The sequence below is a fragment of the Euleptes europaea genome, chromosome 5 (genome assembly GCF_029931775.1).
Source record: "Euleptes europaea isolate rEulEur1 chromosome 5, rEulEur1.hap1, whole genome shotgun sequence".
NCBI classification, from domain to species: Eukaryota; Metazoa; Chordata; class Lepidosauria; order Squamata; family Sphaerodactylidae; genus Euleptes; species Euleptes europaea.
The window spans coordinates 49,958,356-49,974,360 of record NC_079316.1 but is presented as its reverse complement, the minus strand read 5'-3'; the positions used below and the strand labels follow the sequence as shown (position 1 = coordinate 49,974,360).

At 40.4% G+C, this 16,005-nt stretch overlaps 1 protein-coding gene across 1 annotated transcript in view; it reads right to left on the bottom strand.

Annotated features, from left to right (window-relative positions):
* UGGT1 (UDP-glucose glycoprotein glucosyltransferase 1) overlaps positions 1 to 11,831 on the bottom strand; it is a 56,970-nt gene extending 45,139 nt beyond the window's left edge. The window contains exons 1-11 of the mRNA XM_056849567.1: positions 11,786 to 11,831; positions 10,316 to 10,455; positions 9,961 to 10,043; positions 8,674 to 8,804; positions 7,162 to 7,274; positions 5,760 to 5,934; positions 4,771 to 4,867; positions 3,669 to 3,747; positions 3,327 to 3,427; positions 2,341 to 2,440; positions 1,559 to 1,619 (exon numbers count right to left, since the gene is read on the bottom strand). Of these exons, the coding sequence (XP_056705545.1) occupies positions 1,559 to 1,619; positions 2,341 to 2,440; positions 3,327 to 3,427; positions 3,669 to 3,747; positions 4,771 to 4,867; positions 5,760 to 5,934; positions 7,162 to 7,274; positions 8,674 to 8,804; positions 9,961 to 10,043; positions 10,316 to 10,440 (1,065 nt within the window). The 5' untranslated portion in view covers positions 10,441 to 10,455; positions 11,786 to 11,831. The remainder of the gene's footprint in view (positions 1 to 1,558; positions 1,620 to 2,340; positions 2,441 to 3,326; positions 3,428 to 3,668; positions 3,748 to 4,770; positions 4,868 to 5,759; positions 5,935 to 7,161; positions 7,275 to 8,673; positions 8,805 to 9,960; positions 10,044 to 10,315; positions 10,456 to 11,785) is intronic.
* Between the last annotated feature and the right edge of the window lie 4,174 nt (positions 11,832 to 16,005).

Here is a 16,005-nt window from a genome sequence, read left to right as displayed (position 1 = left end):
AGCTAACAGCAACAGACAGTATCTCTTTTGTATGTTTATGAATGTAAGAAGCCCAAGGTAATTACTTGGGCTATAATTTGCATCCATGACCATGTATTTGCATCCATGACCATGTCCGGGCCTGATCAAATGATATACAATATTATGAAAGGTCAATTCAGGCAAAAAGTCAAATTTCACTGAAGGGATATATCTTTGCAGCTAAGCTACCATTAACAGCGCAACTGTAAACAGAGTTACACTCTTTTAAGTTCACTGATTTCAATGGACTCAGAAGGTTGTTAACTCTTTTTAGGATTACACTGTAAGAACAGAGATGTAGGTAAACCAAAGATAATTCTAAGTATCTTCTCTGCCACATTAGTCCCAAAATCCAGTTTTTCAGTCCCAGAAGAAGTGCTGAGGAGCTTGAAGCCTTCAGTTATATTGAATCAAATACAATGCAAGCTCTAGAAAAGAGTCCAAATGACATTCTGTACATTTTGGGATCCCCGTTCCCATAGCTTCCCTCCTCACTGCTGTGGTAACACAGTTCCTTTGAGGATGGAGTCTTTAGGGAGCTTGTTAAGGTCGCTTTCTTGATGCGCTACAGTTTTTAAAGGCTGTACTCTTTTCCTTAAGATACAGCACAATTGATATAGACAGCAGGAGCAGTTACAATACACTGTTTGCAGTCAACTAGAACTTTCCTTTTATCCCTTAGAAGCTCCTTGATCAATTGATCTTGAGCAGCATATATCTAGTGTTGAGGGATATAAGGATTGAAGCAAATCTTGCCACTGACAATGTAGCCTTGGGGTCTCTATCGCTTAGTAAAAAAGGCATTATGTCAGTCACAGAGGCATTGGATTTGTATATTCAAAGGGGGGAAATATAGTGCGATCGAAGTTCCTCATAAAAGCGGCATTCCAAAAGGGCATGGGCTAATGAGTCAATAGAGCCAGAAGAGCAAGGGCAGATCCTGTCTGAGTATGGTATATTCAGAATTCTGCCCTGCATTACCATAGAAGGGTTAGCATTCAATCTAGCCAAGCAAAAAGCTCTACAGAGACGAGGAGTTGTCAGATAATATGTATAGGCAGGCAGACCACGTGGAGGGTCAACTAGAACTGGTAATTAAATATGTAAAATGTGAGGAATATGTAAGTTTCGCTGCTACTCATTATGTTTGTATTTGTTTAATTCCCAGAATATTTCACAAAAGCCACTTATGTTACTAGTCTGACACACACTGGGATTTGTTCAAAAGCAGAGACAAACACACAAAATCAAATTATTCTTCAGTGAGTGTTAATTACTCTTCCCATCCAGTTTAAGCCAAAGACTTTTTGTTGATGAAGGTCCTATATGCCCCTCCCCTCAACAATGCTTCTTCAGGGAGCACAGAGGACTGCCATGAGAATGGGAAGACAAGGAACAATCCACTTCATTGGATCCAGCCCCCTTATTTGCATTTCAAGATGTTCTACATGAACAACTGAAAATAAAATACATTATTTTTAATACTGTAGTAGTAAAATATTTCTAAAAACATTTGAAGCTATATTTAAAATGTTACCTTTTGATTTCCTTCAACTTCTGACCTAAGTTCTGATGACACAACTGTCTTTGTGATTGCTCTGCAGAAATCAGAGATTCAGTTTGATCATCATCTATTGTTTCTTCCATTAATCTTCTGCTTTGGATTCAAATATATTTCTGGTGCCCCCCCCTTCCCAAACACAATAGGCTCTACTGGAGTGCACACAATTTTACACCTATGAGCAAATAAATGCTTTAACATTTTTTTCATTCATAATATTCTTGAGGCACACATTCCATTGTAACAAGGATATTATTATTATGAATAATAATATATTCAATTTCTATCACAGATTTTACTAGAATGTGCAGTCCTCTGTAACAATAAAATGGGTACCTCATTAAACTCTGAAATGCTTCAAACTAATGCCAAAATCAATTCCAGAATCCGTTCTTAAGCCCACATACAGACAACTTGTAAATGCCAACTAAGCACTGAATATCTCTCATTTCACAGTAACCACTCCATTTTATGAATAAATGAATGGGACGGGCTGTAGCTCAGGGACAGAACATTTACTTGGCATGCAGAAGACTGCAGGTTCAGTTCCTGGTATCGCCAATGAAAAGGATCAGGTAGCAGGTGATATGAAAGAGCTCAGTGAAAGAGCCTAGACAGCCAATGTAAATTGGCAATAGCGACCTTGATGGACTAACAGTATGACTCACTTTAAGACCGCTTCAACAGTTTCCACAGATTTCAACACTTAGCACAACATTCATATTTACCCATAATAACAGAAGAAGAGCAGGAATTACCTAGCCTTAGTTGGAAAATTCTGGCTTAAATCTTTCATGACCATCAAAGCATCCACTGTGGGAGCAGCTAGAATACGGGCAGCCATTTGGAAACTTAGATCTAAAAATGAAAACAGATTACCATTCAATCATAAACTAGCCCTTTAAATAAAACAAAACAAAAATGTTAAGCCAAACTCTGCTGGAAACATCAGTCCAAACCCTTGAAAAGCACAGTAGTATTCCCCCACACACACTCATCTTAGTGAAGCTGCTCACTTGTTTGAAGTTGAGATCATCCTTGATTGTTAGAGCAGGCTAACCCATTCACTTTGCTCAAACGACTTTCAGCAAAACAGACAATTCCACACAACTGCACTTTTATTCCCACCTCAAAGAATACATAACACAAAAATATTCACCAGTTGGATATGAATGACTGTAGAGATTTTGGGGTGAGGCTGTGGCTCAGTGGTAGACCATCTGCTGGACATGCAGAAGGTCCCAATTTCAATCCCCGGCATCTCCAGTTAAAGGGAGTAGTTAAAGACGTCTGCCTGACACCCTGGAGAGCCACTGTCAGAGTAGACAATACTGACTTTGATGGACCAAGGGTCTGATTTAGTATAAGGCAACTTCATGAGATTCAGAAGTCCACAGGGTGAATATGTGTTCTAAACAGAGTTAAACCCTTCTCAGCCCACTGAGGTTAATGGGCTCAGAAGGGTGTTAACTCTGCTTAGGGTTGCGCTGTCCAAGTCATAAATACAATGTGGCAACAAAGAAAGCGAGTGCAATCCATTTGATGGAGTCCTTTGCCCCTCCTTCTCATCAAAATTAAGCCTTCATATTCACTAACATTCACTAATTTCTATGAAAATTTTATTATAAAGATGCTCAGCAGCATCCAGAAAGTACACAGAGGACTTCCTTCAGATGCTGCCCAACACAAGAACAAGTACTTTTCTTTCTATACTAAAAGCAAGAAAGTTTGAATGAGTTATCACCTTGTAATTGCCACACTTTTAATGGTGCCATTTCATTGGTACTTTCAACAAGATATTTTCTGAATTCTTTTAATTCTTCTTGCAAGGTTGGATATAGCTGTCTGAAAGAGAAAAAAATAAATTCAGGAACTCCGTTATCTTTAAAATATGATCAATTATTAGTAGATCAAAGCAAAACAAAGCCCTGCACCTAAAACAATGTGGATTTCTCTTTCCCATAGTAGTTTTTGGTTTGAGAATACAGCTGCTATTCTTTAACTACTTACCTGCAAGTCATTTTCTGGAATGTTTTAGGTGGGAAAGAAAGAAAAGTGAACAGGTACATACAGTGAATAGGCTTACCTTAATTTTCCAAACAGAAATCCTAGCACTTCATCAATGGGGTCATTTTCCCCTATTACTGTTGCATTCGAACCTGCACCTATAACATGAAAACCAGCCTGATTATGATGCTGTTTAGGACACCTTCAAACACAAATCTACTGTAACTGGTTTTTCAAGGATTTAACGCACAATATTAAAATGTTGCATATACTTTTTCTTCACGTGTTATTTCTTTCTTCAATAACGTGTGAGTAATCACTGTGATTTCTTAGCCACAGGCATCAACGTATAATGGGGCAATCTCTACTAAAAGATGGCAGCTGGATTCCCTGGGAATTCTTACCCTCATTCATCAGTGCTGCTGCAGTTGGCATCACTGCAGATTCTGCTAATGTCTTCAGCTGCCACTGTCAGGGACATACTCCAGGAAGGGGCAGCCAACAACCTCAAACCCTTCATGACTGCAGTAACCTACATCCCAGACCCCCTGTGGCTATGTAGGCATCCAACGCCTAACACTTTTCCCAGTTATGAAAAATTATTTGCTACTCAAAGGGACATGAAGCAAGAAGCTCAAGTCCTTGGGACAGGGCCCTTAGAGGAAATCCTGCCTACAGCTAGCAGACACACAGGCATAAAGCAAGTTAATATGGAGTCAGAAACACCCAAAGTTCCAGCATCTCCTGGAAACTTTTACAGTTCGGCTAGCTCAGGGAAAGCCAATTGACTGCCTGCCTGGGCACAGTCACCTTGGAGCCTCGCCTAACCTAAATACCCTTCTGATTTATGATCCTGAGTGATTCACCGAAGAATAGAGCCAAAGATTCCTCACCCAAGCCCCAGCAGCTCCTATGTAACCAACTGAAGTGATAGGAAAATCAAACCAAGGTGTCCTTTGGTTCAAGGGACCTTGCTACTCAATACTATTTCATTTAGGGTTGGCACAGCATAGTGCTAATATACTGTGAAACAATAATCCAGTATTTTAAAAATAATTGTGATAGAATTAAAAAGAATAATAGTAAGCTTCTTTCAGCAAGATGTTAGTGAATATGTGAAGTGTTTGAAGCATATTCCATTTTGTGGCGCAACCATTGCTGTCCTTAAGGTAGGAATTCACCTTTCACCTGGGTATCATCCTTGGCCTTATATTCTGTGCTTTTAATGGCCAGCTCCACTCCGTAGCCTGACAGGTAGACCTTTTCTTTGCTTGGATTCTATGAGAAAATGTAAAGCAAGATGACATTGTGCCAGCAAAAATTTCTCAAGTAAGAGGACATCTGACTTTAAACTGCTCCTACTGAAAAGAAGAACAGTGCATGGGCTAAGCTACACTAGAAACTACTGCTTTCTTGGCAGACTATTAGCACTTCACAGCAGGAAATGATGTGGCGCCTACTGATCTGACCCAGTCCTGGTGCTCTTAGGCTACATTTATTTTTGCCCAGAGGTGACATCTAGCAGATGATGGGATAGGGAGTGGGCAAGTGTTCCATCTTCCTAAATACAAGCAGCGTGGGCTATCGTACTGTAGAATTTATGTCCATTTCTTAAGACAGGAAGGAACACTGCCACTACAGGAAACAAGACTTCAGCTCTTCTACATTCTTCCTTTGACAAGAAGATGGCTCATATCACCATAGTTAATAAAACGAAATGCTGTAGGCACAGTGAATGCCAAAGAGCACCAAGACCTTCCTACAAGCCAAAACAAAAGGATTCCAACCAGAAATTACATGAACCCATTTGCCTCTCTAATTCGAGATGAAAAGGCCCAATTGGTTCCAGTTAGAAAGACAAGTCTGTCCCGTTCAGTTCAGTTTACCTGTTGCTTGGCATGAACAGACAAGAAGTCATTGCATCTTCTAAAGACCTGTCAGTTGTTAGTGAATATATCATATAACGAAATTCCTGATTAGCAAATACAATTATTGCAAGCAATAGTAAACTGATCTTATAAAAGTAACACTGCATCACAAGAATAACATTCAGTTTTAGACCTTAATATAAGTTTAACAAAATGCTTAGAGGCACTTAAGCCTCCTATATCTTCTCCTATAAAAATACTTGAAAACCAAATGGCCTTTTCTAAATCATAACAGTACTTACAGCAATGTAATGCCTAAGGATGTACGTGATTTTTCCTGCATTGGCTTTTGACACAAGTAGCTTGTGGTATCTAGACATCTCCTCAGAGCCAATGTCAGCATACATTATTACAACAGGGCTTTCAGGGTTTGAAACTGGATACTTGTGGTCTCCTCTGAACAAAAAAGGCTTCGGCCTAAAACAAAGAGTTATATGAAAATGTTTAACTTTAACAAAATTTAAGAATATGATCAATTTTCATTTAAGAATATGATATGCTCACTTTGATGCAGCAACTTTTTAAAAATTAGGTCAAAGACTAAAAATTGTTCTAAAGCTCAAAGAGTCCACAATGGTCGTATGGAAGAACCAAAGGCGCTCCGCCAAGAAAGGTCAAAATAAGATATTCAAATGGAACTTTGACTTCTCACTGCTCTGTTTCCTTAACATTAGGGAGCTGAATTAATGCCCAAAAGAGCTCCACCTCTGCTTCCTTTTGGATATGAGAATCATATTTGAATTCATGCTTTGGTTCTCATGTTGCACGTAAATACGGAAGTAATGTATGTAGTTGAAGCAACATGGTCAATTTAAACAACATTACATAACAAGTATGCTTAAACATTACAGACAACCTTAACTGGCTAAAAAACACTGACTGTCCTTCCTGAAACAATTTTGCAAACTACCAAAAATCTTTTTTTTAAATAAAATCTATGCAGGCCAAGTCTGCAACAAAATTACTATCCTTGTAATATTGTACAGAAGGAAGAGCAGGCAAGCAATTTTGTTTGCAAGAGCAAATTTATGAATGAGAAGTTGAAAGGTAGAATCCATGTATTCCTCCAAAATTACTATTCTAATTATTTAGTAGGTCTATATACAATCCTCATGGTTTTAATTCTTATGTTAAAAAAATTTCTGCGCCCCCAACAATACAAATTAGAGATTGAGCTGTGTCATTTGGTTCTGCAATCATGTCAGCACTAATCAATCCTTCAAGGACAGTTTTACATTTACAAGTCATTTCCAGAATACTCCCAAGTTAGCCAAGAATACTAGACAGGAATTTGCTTATTCTTCATAATCAAGAGGATAGAAGCAAAATCTGGGAGAAAAGTACAAGCACACTGTGATTTTATTAGAATGGGAAAATGTTATATACAGTTGGATCCTACCACTTTTCCCACTGGTGCAAGAGGAAGAGCCCCCTTTAACCCTTGAAAAGGCTATGCTAGAGATCATGGGATCCACATGGACAAAAATCAACCCAGGATAGGGCTGCAGTTAGGAGACAAACTGGACAAAATCCACTTTCCATCCACTTGCATCAATGGAAAAGCTGGTAGGATCCAATCCATAAAAGGAATAGTTAATTATTGATTTAAAGGTTGACTAAGAATATACATACATATACACATACCTTTCTGAAGCTGTTTGTAAAAGTATTCCAAGTTTGTCAAATTCACAAGTCTTCTCTCCATGGACAACAAAGAATGCATTACATCCCTTCAGTGGGGGCTCATCAGCAGCTATCTGTATTAAAATGTACCTGTTATTCTATGGTGCCAATCTCCCTTATTGGTGTGTGGCAGGGAGGGTAATCAAAGCAACAGGATTTAGGGACACTAATTCTAATGGATCAATCTTTGCAGCATCCTTTTGGACAATATAAATTAATGGTAACATATTTATGACACCTCTCAACTCAAGGTTCCCGAGGCAGTTCACAATAAAATCAGAGCACACAGCAAGAAAAATTCATACATTACAAAATTAAATCATGCAAGAAGAGCAATAGTTAAAATCGCTATTTAAAACCATTAATGGCAAAACTACATTGCATAACAAAACAATAGGAAGCCAACAGGAGGGACAAACTGACATCACATACCTCTTGTCCTCAGAGAATATACATGTTTTTTTTTAATCTGGCACTTCAAACACAAAGGTGAGGGCACCAGGTGAACAAATACAGGAGAGAGTTATACACACTGGGCCATATCAAAAGTGGTCTTGACTTGAAGAATCAAAGAGCCTACATCGCCTCTGTCCTTCCCAGCCCAGAAGATACAAGCAAGGAAGGCAAAATCAACTGCTCAGATTCTTCCAAAGACACATAGCAGGCAAAATAAAGATCACTCCATTGCAGAGGCAATCAAGAGAAGGCATTCATCATGGAGCTATATTGAACATAGAGGGGTATTCTTATTGCAACTTTCTTCCATAAGCTCCATCCTCCTCCCCACCCCAATTCCTTCCTGACAGTCTGCTACTAATTAATGAGGAACAGTGGGTGAGTACTAGGGGGGGTGCATAGAAGCATGCAGAGTTCTGGGGAAGTTCTCTGTGAGTGAGTGAGTGTAAAGTGCTGTCAAGTCACAGCTGACTTATGGCAACCCAGTAGGGTTTTCAAGGGAAGAGACTAACAGAGGTGGTTCACCTTCCTCTGCATAGTGACCCTGGTGTTCCTTGGTGGCTTCCCATCCAAGTACTGGCCAGGGCCAACCTTGCATAGCTTCTGAGATCTGATGAGATCAGGCTAGGGCTGGGCCATCCTCTGTAATTGTACAGTGGAAAAACACTTTTTTAAACAGTTAAGGAAACAGAGAAATCAGTGCTTTAAATTTCTGCAGCCCAATCATTTTCTTGGCTGACAGGGAAGAAGTGGAAGGGTAAAAGCAGAGTTCTTTGTCAGAAGAATTCAGGACTGGCAAGCAACCAGGGAGGGCAATTCATCCACTACCTCAGTGTGATCTATCAGCATATTACCAATCCTGATGTAAACAGGAGTTTTAGTCACTGTCAGTGAAGGGCACGTAGACAGTTCAGGGGACAGGATACTTCAGAATTCCTTTGAAATGCATAATTGTTGTCCATATAGAACAACAACCCTGTGAAACTATCAGAAGGGTTCGCAAAATTCTTTACTAACCTGCTGAAAGGCTTGAACAGTAGCAGAATAGGAACGCAAAGACAAAGCAAATTTCAACAAGTTCTGTTGCAAAGGTGAAAGATTCTGGGAAGCCGCCTTCAGAACTGCATTGTAATAGGAATATTCAGTACCTGTCAAAACACAATGCAAACTGTTTACTTGTTGTACAGAGATCTTTTAAGAATGACCATGAGTTTTCACAGTTCATCTTGCAATAAGCAAGCAGAGTGATTCACTTATTCAATTTATTTGAAATGCTTATATCCCCTCTTTCCTATTATCCCAAAATGGGGCAAAATGGGGATTTATTTATTTATTCGATTTCTGACCTGCCCTCACCAGCAGAACCAGGCTCAGAGCGAGTTACGACATGGAGCCAGCATGCATCCAACTTCAAGAAGCAACACCATCCCCAGACAGTGCAAGACATTACAAGCCGGTACAGCTAGATCCATTATAAAAATGAAAATGAATTTCTACAGAGCTTTCAGTATACTGCCCAATATATTTATTCTAGGAACACCAATCATAGATTACTTTCCTCCAGTCTTGCGCTTGGAAATTCTCTCTCTTAACTTCACCATTTGGTCACTGCAGCAGAACAGTGTCGTGGACTGACATAGTTTAGAATGGGAAGAGGAGTCCTCAGAGGAAGAGGACAACCTGCCCCTGAGAACCAGCTTGGCAGATTCTGAATTGTGCTACTCCACCCCAGACTTTGGACTGGGAACTCTCGAACACTTGCTGGTCTGTGATTCGCCTCAAATTTGGTGAGCAAGACAAAGTCACTATGGTAGCTGTACACATGAGTGTGTTTATTGAGAATTCACATCCTTTCTGGCACTATAATGTAGAGAACTTAAGAACATCTTATGACCATCCTGCATTAAATGCTAATTATATTGATGATGCCAAACACTTCCAAGTTTAAGCTTTAATTCTACAATATTCATTTTAAAGGTCTGTATTGTTGACACTTTTATAACATTTATCAACTTTTGAAAAGAGATTCCCCTTCCAACAGCCTGAAGGGAGAATCGGTAGATATTGCACAACTTGTGCAAGAAAAAGAGGATGAAATTTCTGTTGATTCTACCTTCTGGCCTGCTCCACAAGGTCTATACTGCGAACAGATCTTGCTGGATACAACCACCATGTTACAAAAAAACCCAATGAAAATTCAGTTTTAAATATTTGTCTGCTATACCAATGACCCTTTACAAAGAATTTTAATTTTCAAAAGAAAACACTAATTTTTAAAAAGCAACCAAGGAAGATATTAATTACCATCATGATTAGATGATCCAAAATCTTGACAGGTTTCAACAAAACTCCAGAATTTCTCTTGACCTTCTTCCGCTAAAAATTCACTGAAGAAAGGGTAGGAAATTATTAAATGTTTCTCCAAAAAAGCTGCAATATGATGGTTTAGAGAACAGATAATGAGTCAGAAAGTATCTGATTAAAATTTTACTCTGCTACAAAGCATTTAGTTATTTTTAAGCTAGTTATCTCTTAGCCACCCCAAATCTGGTATTATGGGAATTACAGATATTGGGCTTACAGAGGAGTTGTAAGGGTCACAGAGATTAGTACTTGGGAAGAGACCTTCCCCCCACCTCCGCTAGTCAACAAGCCTTACCTTGCTTCAAGTAATAAAGGTGTGGAAAACCACTTAGTAGTCAAGGAAGTCGTCACTGCTTTTGAATCTGCTTTTACTAGGGAAGAGCTCACCCAGATTCCAATAAGTGCAATAAAAATTCCCATCTTATACAAAAACACCTGAAGAAAAATGAAAATATTTATCTTGATTCATGCCTCAAATATAGAGGCACAAGCAATCATAATGCAAATGGCGACGTCCAAACCAAAGGATCTACTCTCTGTTCAAAACAGCCTAAGAATTGAGCATCCGCTTCTCCGAGAGAGCCCTAAATTCAGAAAAGTAAAGCCTGATCTTGGAGGGCTGGCTGAATTAATCCTAAAGGGGAACTGCTATATGTTTGGAAATTATTCTCTCAGCTATTTTCCTCTATATACTCACTATGCATCTGGCTTGCAATGTTAAATTCAATAATATTTAAGTTCTTGACCAATCCAACTAGTTGGCATAGTCACAACTATTTTAAAGGACTTTCAGCACCACATAGTAACCCATAAAGCTAAATTACCAAACACTCTAATATTTCTAGCAATAAGCATTTTCTTTATTAGCTATGTGAGCATCTTTATGTTTTAACACATAATGGCTAAATCCAGCATGTGCAATTATTTCACTACATTGCTGAAAGGGTATATATACAGAATATATGCAGTATAGCTGGCAATTTTGTCATCTGCAAAGCAGTTCTAAAGGAAGAAATTAAAAGACCACAAAACCCTCCACAAAACCTATTAAATTTGCCCAATCTGGCTTCTCACTGGAAAAACACAAGCAGCACTGCAGAAATGAAACATCTTCATGAGCATCCACCAATGTCCACTATTAATGTGAAGCAAGGATGCATTGTTGTGGCTCTCCAGGTATACAGCCACGTTGCATATGTGACAAAAATGAGAAAAAATATCATGCTAATTCCAGAAAAGCAGCTGAGTTTGCTATAATATACTCAACAGGACGAGTCTTATGGCACGTGAAAGACGGACTAGTTTATTTCAACTTAGGCTTTCACTGAGACTTTCAGAATACAGTTCTTCGCTGTGTACACACAGGAAGTGTCGCTTGTTTATCCGCCAGCTTTACCCTCTAGCTCCCCGTAACTACAGACATAAACTACACGTGTAGAATAATCAGATTTCATAAACTTAGGGAAAACTGGAAACAGAACCTCAGACTTTAGGCAACGTTTTGCTCAGAGCACGATACCGACTCTCCCACCCTCTGCCCGGTGCCTCGTTTCCTTGCATCTCTGAGCACCTCCCTTCTGGAAGACCGGCCCCACTTAACCAATCGCGGTCCAGAACTGCCTCTCAAAAGGCGAAGCTTCAAGGAGCAGACAGATCACCGACGGCGCACGCACCGCTCCGTATTGGGGACCGCCGAGGGACGAGGGTGGCGGCGCTACCTGGCCAACGTGCCTCCTCCCCGCTTGCGCTCCTGTGACTACTGCACCTGTAAATCACCGCCACGCTCCCTTCCTGCTTCAGCCGCTGCGGCGCCTTCGAGTTCCTGACATCTCGCTTCCGGTTCCGGCCCGTTGCAGACTACCCGGAAGCAGCGTGCAAAGGAAAAAAACCATTGAGAAGCTTCCTCTCTCTATAGGGAGGACCGATCTGGGAGCAGTGAGAGGCTGGCGGCGCCATCTTGGCTAAGGGCACATATCCCTTAGGGTATGTTCCAAGCGCCCACCAGGGGCGCTGCTACACGTCAAGCTGGAGCAAAAAGCCGGATTCTGAAACAGGTCGCCGACAGCAGGACAGAGCGGCACGCAGCCCTGGCAGCGCCTCTCTGCTCGTCAGTCTGGGCGACGGAATCGATGCTCTCACTGAAGAATCGTTTATTATCTGAAGATTAATTGTGGGTCCTCATTCAGCTGTACAATCCCAGGAGTTACTGGAGTAACTACACCGAAATCATGAATCGCTTCTAGACATTTTATACACCACCTGTAAGAATAGGGCTGAATGTTTTATGACCAACTAAACCAGGGGTGGGGAACGTCAGGCCCGGGGGCCGCTTAAGGCCCCCGAAATAATTTTGTCTGGCCCTTCGTGGGTCCTGGCAGATCTCTAGCTCAGAAGGATCTAAGACTGACGATCTGCACCCTCCTGGGGACAGGAATAGCCTCTATTCAAGGCAGGTGTGAGTTTGCTTTGCTGAGAAAAGCAACCTTTTCCCCCCCTTGCAGAAGAGTCGTTAGCTATGGAGCTGCTAGGACCGCCCAAGAAACTGTGTTAACCCTTTCCCACCCGGGCCATGGAGAAATGTATTGGTTGGCTAATTTTTAAGTTGATAATTTTGTATGGCCCGCGAATGATGTTATAAATATCCAAATGGCCCTTGGAGGAAAAAAGGTTCCCCACGCTGAACTAAACGCACCAATGTGTCGTGCTCTGACAAGCCCCTCACCTTTTGCATTGCTAGACATACAGCAGAAACAGGGAGTTTCATTCAGGTGGATTAAGGATAAGTTATGCAGGTCTGTATAGGAGAAAGGGTTAAAAAAGCCTGCTGCTTATAGTTCTTCTCATCAGTACAGTCTCATATCACAAAGCTGGCATACAACCTAACCTACAGCATGTTGAATCAAAAGTCACACTGAGTTCAAGTTATTCCCAAGCAGGCATGTTTAGGTTTGAAATTGTGGTGTACTTGTTTGGGCTTTTATCTGGTTTGCCTCAAGCTACAAAAGACATTACATTTTCCTACACATGTAAATTAGTAGGGTGAAAGCTTTTCCTGAGCAAGTCAGAATAGTAGAAAGGGATGCAATTCAGGGTTATAAATCCTAGTTTTCTTTATTACCAGTGAAAGCCACAGGGTGATTCCTTTCTATCACTTTCTACCACAAGTGGTGCATGTAGAAGTTTATTTATATCCTGCTTTTCTCCCCAATGAGGACCCGAAGCAGCTTACATCATTCTCTTCTCTTCCATTTTATCCTTAGAAGAACCCTGTGAAATAGGTTAGGCTGAGAGTGTTCAGTATAAAATTCTTAATGCAGTCTAAAATTCTCCCAGGCAATTTTTGAAACCAGCATGTATAACAGCACCTGACGGGCTTTTCCTCTTCTCTGGTTTTTGGTACGGTCCACCTTTCTTTGGTTCTTTTCTACCAGCAACACCTTCTAACTTTTACATAATATATTTTATTCATTTAATTTTATTTATATGCCACCTTTCTCACTGGGATTCAAGGTGGATTACACAGGACAAGTCAATACAATCAACAGGATGGGGCATCCAATAGACAGTGCAATAGGATTTGACTTATAGACATCTGAACTAACCAGAAATCAGAAACAGCAGTGAAGCAAAGCATAAGTATTAGCATGACACATTGCATGATGCAAAAATTACATAGTAGGAGCCCGCTTACAACAGATGGTATAAACTAGACACAGTGGTATAGTCTACAGACCCTAACCCTTTCCTCCAAGCTTCCATCTGAATTATTCCTATTATTCATAGCCCTATGACCTGTGCATCACTATGAGTCCAGTCAGTGATGAATGATTTGAACCAGTCCAAAACATACACGCTGATGCCTACTTTTGCCTCCAAGCACCTCAACAAGATGGCATGGCCCATTGTATCAAAGGCAGCAGATAAATCCAGTTAGAGCAACAAAGAGGCATGACCTTTGCCTACATTCCAACCGAGGTCATCAACTAAAGCCAGCAAGGCCTTCTCCTTCCCATAGGCCAGTCTGAAAGCAGACTGAAAAGGGTCTAGAGCAGATGAATTATTCAAGGCCTGTTGGTCCGCTACTGCTCTCTCAACAACACAGCACACTATTCAAAAGAACGGTATGCATTTAAAAAAAATAGTAGAATGAAACCAAAATATTGTTGACTTTACTGCATGAATACCAGGACAGGTCTGGAAACTTGTCTACAGTTTTCCCTGTTTATATAAAGAACACTGATAACATTACTGCAGTCTGGAATCTTTTGCTCAGATGTACCATTTCTGCCCTGTGGCGCAGAGTGGTAAGATGCAGTACTACAGTCCAAGCTCTGCTCACAACTTGAGTTCGATCCCGACGGAAGTCGGTTTCAGGTAGCCGGCTCAAGGTTGACTCAGCCTCCCATTCTTCCGAGGTCGGTAAAATGAATACCTAGCTTGCTTGGGGGTAAAGGGAAGATGACTGGGGAAGGCACTGGCAAACCACCCCATAAACAAAGTCTGCCTTGTAAACGTCGGGATGTGACGTCACCCCATGGGTCAGGAATGGCCCGGTGCTTGCACAGGGGACCTTCACCTTACCTTTACCATTTCTGCACTTTCTCATTCAGAGACTTGGAGAAACTTGGCAAGAGGCTGCAAAAATTCTGAGTGTTCTTCTAGAGAACTTCTAAGAACAAAGCTTAGAACTGCCATCATTTCACCAGAAAACTCGTGCCAACAAGTAGGTATGACAGAAAAAAGGCACTAATGGCATATAACATAGAGATATCAAGCAATATCCAATACAATAAGTGCTAAACTATTTATAAGAACAATGCAAAGATGCAAGGCAATGTATACAATACAAGCAATGCAGAACTAATCCTAATAGGAATCTGTAATAAAGGTAAGACAAATTACAATGTCAATGCAGTAATGGTACAATAGTTCTTGCGTCCAAAAGAATAAAGACACTGTAAATAAAGATAGTCTTTTCATAAGTACAAACAAGGCAGGAAACTCTTCATAGATCCAAAAGCCAGGAAAAATGGGATTCCAGTATTAGTCCCCATTTCGCATCATGCTTCTTCAATTTCTGGCCAAATTCTGGCAGCTTTTTAGTAGTGAGATTCACTCTGGCAGCTTTTTAGTAGTGAGATTCACATTCCTAAGAACATATGTTCTGAAATATATTTACACACATATAAAGAATAACCATAATGTATGGAAATACCAAACATAAACATAAAAAGCAATAAAATAAAATAAATACAACAATTAGGACTAGTTCTGCTTGTATTGTATACATTGCCTTGCATCTTTGTATTGTTCTTATAAATAGTTTAGAACTTATTGTATTGGATATTGCTTGATATCTCTATGTTATACGTCATTAGTACCTTTTTTCTATCATTTCACCAGAAACTGATCCACTTTCTCTGAGTACCTCAGGCCACAATGACAGCATACGTTTCCTCAACAGGGTCACTTCAAAATGTACCAGGTACTGAACACTACTTATTTTATTGCTTGAATGTTCGGCTATGGAGGTACGTTCAGTCTGTGAAAGGCCTTACTGTGCGCAAAATAGAATCATAGGATCAAAAGGAGCAACATAATGGGATGGAGGGCCAAGCTTCCCACCCAGTAAATATGTTAAGGCCAGACCAATAAGTTTTGACTTACTAGTTTTTAAATGTAAAACTGATAGTTATCATGTAAAAATGCTCGTTGCCATCCAAACCCAGCATGGCATTCTCCCATAACTTGCTTGTCAAAGTCTTTTCATCAACACAGCTCCCAATCCCCAACTCTGCTCCTCAAGGGCTGAACTTCCACTTGCAGCTTGCTATTGCCCACCATCTAAGCTGCCATCTACTGCATGACCTCTAAGATCACCTCATACACACCCTCATCACAATCCTGCCAGCCTAATAATTTCCAGCACCCGTCTCTATGTTCACTAACTAAAAGTCACCACTACACCCATCCGTCCCACCCTTA